We start from the raw sequence: 6,000 nt of genomic DNA, 5'->3' as shown, positions 1-6,000 counted from the left end.
CAGTGAGAAGATGAGCCACCTAGGTACTTTATTTGGAACCACTGCCTTGGTGTGTAATAAGTTTAGAGATATGGGGAGACCAGAAGAACCCCCAGGAGCTGCAGTAAACAAAGGCTCATAATCCCCCATTTCCAGTAAAAAGTCAGCACTCCTCTCTACTTACTACAATTCAGCAAGTACTCAGGCTTCCTGTTGCTGACACTTGTCTTCATTTCTCATGTGTTTATATTTCCTCCTGGCTGTGGTTAAGCAAGACAGAGTTACTTAGTGTTGGTCTATAAAGCTGCATCCCCAACTTTTTCTCTCACTTACACAGGCACAGATTCTCACTGGCTCTGGTTCTCTCTCTCTCTCTCTCTCTCTCTCTCTCTCTCTCTCTCTCTCTCTCTCTCAAAATGACAGTTCTCAGTACAACTATTGGTATCATATTCTTTTTACTTCACTCTTCTTCTGGAGAAAGTGGCTTCGGACAGGATGGTGAGTCATTTCAAACTTTTTTTTTAGGATTATGGGACTCTGAAGCCTTCTTTCGGGTTGTTCAGACCCATGAGAGTCTTAGGGACTCATGAAGAGTGATAAGGACCTGGGCATGTGCTTCTGATCAGGGCTGAGGATTTAGATGATCACTAAAAACTAAATTATTCTGAGAATCAAGAGCATTGGAGAATGGGTAATCATATTAACTCCTGCTTCATAATTTAAATCCCAAATATCCAGAAGGAAGGAACTAGCCTTTCTGAAAGCTGGATGTTAAATCTGGGTGGATATCATTTCTTTTAAAGGAAAGATAGAGACCTGTAACCTCCACAAGCAATAGATTTTAAGAGTTAATCCCAAGTAGAAAACTCCATGCCATTTGCACCTTATGAGTTTATTCAATAGGGCTTTAGGGAACTTCCAAAGTGTGGACTTGGTGCCAAAAGCACAGTGCAAACCCACTGAAGTTTGAAGTTTTTTAACAGAAGAGATTGCAGAATATTGGCACATGAAGGGACGTTAGAGGTGATAGAGTCCAACCCCTTCATTCTACAGTTAATAAAAAGTCCAGAGAGGTTGGACTGGGTGACTTCAATTGTCCTTCCATCTAGGAGGTTTCACACAATTGGCCCTGATGGAGAACAGCAAGCACAGGACCAGAATCCAGCTCTCCAGGCTCCCAGTCCACTACTCTTTCCACTGGACCCCTGGGCTTGATTTTAAATCTCTAGGAAATATTAGTCAAGAAAAAAACAGAATAATTTCCTTGAAATCAACTTGCCAGAGATCCTGAATACACAAACTTTCTTTAACAAGCCACCATTACTGAATCTGAATGAAACGATGAACCATTGCTGTGATAATCCTAGTGCTAGGAAACATACATACAGAGAGATAGCGCCAATCCATGAGCATTCCAGCAAACAGTTGGCAAGAAGGAAGCAAACATCAGCACTTTGGGGAGTTTACTCATATCAATTCATTCCTGTAATTAAGTTCTTTTACTTTGATAGTTTGAAACATTTTTCAAGAGATGGAATCAAACCCACTAGCTCTAATGACTCAGTTTAGATATTTTACAATATAACTACTAAATAGGGAAATCACTGACATTTTCTCATCACAGAGAACAAAAGTCATAGAATTAACATTTTTTCGCAATCTGACTATGCTATGAATCATTTCACAGAGATGCTTATTAGTTCATAGTAAATGCAGTCTTGTGCTTTGAACAGAAAATGAATCCTGAATATAGAAAAAGCATGTTAGCACATATTGTGATCTTTTTTTTTACATGATGACTCTTAAAACCTTGAGTGACTCAAGTGGAAATTTTGGTTTTTACTTGGAATGTGCTTAAATTTCTGATGAAAGGGCAGGGGAGAAATACTACATGTGCCTGTGAAGAATGGTCACCTCAACTCTGAAACATTTTAGTTTGGTAGTGATAAGATACAAGTCAATAAATTAATCAGTTAATCAATTCTTCAGTAGCATTTATTTAGCCACTGTTATGTGTCAGGCACTAAGTTAAGTGCTTGAGAAACAAAGTTTATGTCTCCTCCTTATACTAGGAGGAGACAGCATACATGGCCATAGATGAATAAATCTAGAATATTTGCAAAATAAATACACAGTAATTGGTTAGGAAGCAGCTGAGTGGCTCAGTGGATAGAGCACTGAGCCTGGAGTCAAGGAGACCCGAGTTCAAATCCAGCCTCAGACACTTACCAGCTGCATGACCCTGGGCAAGTCACTTAACTTCTGTTTGCCTTAATCCATTGGAGAAGGGAATGGCAAACTATTCCAATATCTTTGCCAAGAAAACTCCATGGACAGTATTGGCGGCTATGGGCTATGGGGTCAGAAAGAGTGGGACACAGCTGGATGACTGCACACAAACAGTTGGTTAGAAGGCACTAACAACTAGCACATTCAGGAAAGGTTTTTTGAAAGAGGCAGTGATTGAACTGCACCTGGAAGGAAGCCAAGGATTCTAACATCAACAAGGTCTGAATTTTGGAGCTCTTGTTTAAATTATGCTCTGAGCCGTCCAAAGACTTTTCAGCTTCCTTGGACTTTGAGAACTCCAGTAACTTGCCAGACGCTGTTCGCAAAGAAAAAAACAATAAAAACTCCTCTAAGTTCAGGGATGATGATACCCTGCAGCATCCTTACACTGTTGCATCCTCTTCACCCACTCACAATTATGCAACAGTTACAGGTTTACAAAGTTTCTTTCTCATAATAGCCCTGCTGGATAGGTAGTACCAAGTATCATATCCATTTTACAGATATAAGGTACAGAAACATGCTAGTATATGTCGGGACCAAGATGTAAGGTAACAGTCAAGAAATTGCTTCTAAAAACAAGCACTTTGGGGCAGCTAGGTGGCGCAGTGGATAGAGCATGGGCCCTGAAGTCAGGAGGACCTGAGTTCAAATCCAGCCCCAGACCAAACACTTGACACTTACTAGCTGTGTGACCTTGGGCAAGTCACCTAATCCCAATTGCCTAAAAATTTAAAAAATTAAATAAAAAAATAAAAAACAAGCAGTTTAATGAGAGGATGGTAGACTCTATGCACAGTGTAGCTGATACACTGAGGCAAACTAAGTTCCATGAAACATTCTTCTAATGCCAGTGCTGATCACATCATAGACTAAGCTTGGATTGCTCTGAGTTTGATACATTTAGAGGGACCTAATCTAACCCACAGAGAGACAGAGGGTGGGTCTTGGAAGACCTGGGTTCAAGTTCTATCTCTGATGGAGCTATGGAACCTTGGGCAAGTCACTTCTCAGTGGTCTAGGCAACTGATTAAGACCATAAAATACAGGCTAGTAGCTGATCTGTGTCAGTGAGGGGGGGGGAGGAGTTTCCATGCCAGAAGTTTCCTCATGCCAATGAGTTAACAGATCTGAACCCCAACCTTCCCCCAAATTTGTCCCATTTCCTTTGTGATTAACAAAACATGTTATAATGATTATGCATGATAGAACTATAGAAGGTCCAAAGAGGAGCTGATGGAATGATGGGAAAGGAAATGCTAGGGCCAAAAATAAGGAAAAGAGGAGGAGGTGGGGGAGGAGAAGGAAGAAGGACAGAGAGGGAGGAGGAGGGAGAGGAAATCTTTTTCTGTCTGGGAAAGCAAAATAGGAGGAGGAAGATGTTGATTTTATAAATTCATGAAGTATGGTTCAGGTCAACCTACATTTGAAACTTGAACAAGGTAAAGGAAGACAAATAAGAGAGAAAACTGCTTCACATGGTGGTTAAGAAATGTAAAAAACTCCTTATCCTAAGATGCAATACAAACATCCAATAGAAGTAGAATCAAACAGCTGTGATAAACTTATGAGCCAGAAACAGTGACTAATAGAGGCTTGAATATGCCCATTTTTTACGGCTTGCATCAGAGAGAGGAAGGATTTGTGTCCCTTGGTCCTCCATTGGAATTTATAGCTCTGGGCTGAATGGTCTATGGATTTGATACAGTGTGATCTTTCTTAACTTCTCAGAAAATGTCTTACACAGAAATTATGCCTTCATGGGACCAACACAGAATTTTGAAAGACTACTGAGAATCAACTAGTTCAACCTATACCCAAATAGGAATCCCCACTAGATTTCCTAACATACAACAACAAATGGTCATCCAGCCAGTACTTGAAGGCTTCTAAGGAGGAAGAACCCACCAGCTCTTGAGGTGGCCAGTTCCATTTCTGGGCAGCTCTAATCATTAAGAATTTTTTCCTGACATCAAATTTAAATTTGCTTCTTTGTAGCTTGCACCTATTAACCTTTGGTTCTACTTGTTGGAGCCAAACAAAATAAGTCTTATCCCTCTTCAATATAACCACTTTTCAGATACTTAAAGACAGTCATCATGTCTCCCCAAAGTCTTCTCATCTCTAGGCTAAGTATCTCCTGTTTCTCAGACTTAACTCTCATGTAACCTAGACTCAAGGCCTTCCTTTTCTAAATCTAGGATCTTTTCACCATCCCTGGTGCACCCTGAAACAAATTGTCACATCACCATCTGTCAGTGGAGTTGTGCATCTTAGCTAAGATCCCACAGAAGTGGGTAGGAAAAGTGATCCATTGAGTCAAGAATCTGGATCTGCGATGATAAGCATAACATAATGTGTAGTGTTAGAGTCAGGAAGATGTAGGTCCAAATACCACCTCAGAAACTTACTAATTTGTATGCCTCTAGGCACACTTAACCTTTTAGCCTCCGTTTCCTCACCTGTGAAATAGGGATCTGTAGCACTTATAAGATTGTTATGAAAATAATATAAGATAATGTATGAAAGCACTTTGCAAACCTTTAAAGCACTACGTAAAAGTCAATTGTTATTATTGGAGGCAGCTAAATGGTACAGTAGAAAGCACACACTGGGCCTGAGTTCAAATCTAGCTTCAGACACTTAACAGATGTGTGACCCTGGGAAAGTCACTTGACTTCTGTCTGCCTCAGTTTCTTCATCTATAAAATGGGGATAATAATTGCACCTACTTCACATTGTTGTTGTAGGGATAAAGTGAGATAATTATAAAGTGCTTAGCACATGGCAAATAGTAAGTACTACATAAATGTTAGCTATTATTATCATCATTACATACATGTCAATTGTTATTACTAGAGGCAGCTAGGTGGCACAGTGAATAGAGTGCTGGGCTTGGACTCAGAAAGACCTGAGTTCAAATCTAGTATCAGAAACTTATTAACTGTGTGACCCTGAACAAGTCACTTAACCTATTGGCCTCAGTTTCTTCAACTATAAAATGGAGATAATGATAGCAACTACCTCACAGGGTTGCTGTGGGGAATAAAATGAGATGGTATTGGTAAAGTGCTTAGCACAGTACCTGGTATGTAGTAGGCTCTTAATAAATACCCATTCCATTCTTATTATATTATTAGGTTTATTGGCTCTTTTCCCCTAATAAAGAAAAATTAAAAGTAATAGTAAATTCAGATTATAGGTTAAGAACCAAAGCAATGGTATGTATTAACTCTGACTTACAATTAACTAAGCAAATAGATCAATTAAAGGATCACAGAGAATTTTGGTACTGGCAGGGACCCTAGAATTCATTTTATCTGCCACCTAGATTTTACAGAAGAGGAAAATGAGCTCCAAAGAGCATAATTTGAACTATATTTAATTTATCATCTTCCTCAATTGTAGGGTGTGAGTCCCTTGAGAGCAAAGGGACTGTCTTTTGGTTTTTCCAGTTATACCCACAGCACTTAGCATAGTACTTGGCACATAGAAAGTACTTAAGAAATGTTTTTTTAATGCATTCCAGTGGCAAAGCTAAACTCTGTCTAAATGAAAAAACACACTCAATCATTGCACAATGTCTACTTTTTTCTGCTTTCATCCATTCAACAACTGTTTTTCAAATTTATTAAATGGCTAAGACACAGCATGGCATACTGGACAGAGTGCTGGGTGTGTCATCACACAATCTGGGTTTGAACCCCAGCTCTGCCACTTGGTACCTAAGTA

At 39.5% G+C, this 6,000-nt stretch overlaps 1 protein-coding gene across 1 annotated transcript in view; it reads left to right on the top strand.

Annotated features, from left to right (window-relative positions):
• The first annotated feature begins 293 nt into the window (after positions 1–293).
• Positions 294–6,000, top strand: part of IL7R (interleukin 7 receptor) — a 28,705-nt gene continuing 22,998 nt past the window's right edge. The window contains exon 1 of the mRNA XM_020995759.2: positions 294–477. Coding sequence (XP_020851418.1) covers positions 396–477 — 82 coding nt within the window. The 5' untranslated portion in view covers positions 294–395. The remainder of the gene's footprint in view (positions 478–6,000) is intronic.

This window comes from Phascolarctos cinereus, unplaced genomic scaffold (assembly GCF_003287225.1).
Source record: "Phascolarctos cinereus isolate Bilbo 61053 unplaced genomic scaffold, phaCin_HiC Scaffold_4;HRSCAF=312, whole genome shotgun sequence".
NCBI classification, from domain to species: Eukaryota; Metazoa; Chordata; class Mammalia; order Diprotodontia; family Phascolarctidae; genus Phascolarctos; species Phascolarctos cinereus.
Note: the sequence above shows the minus strand (reverse complement) of the source record. Positions and strands in the feature narration are given on the sequence as shown.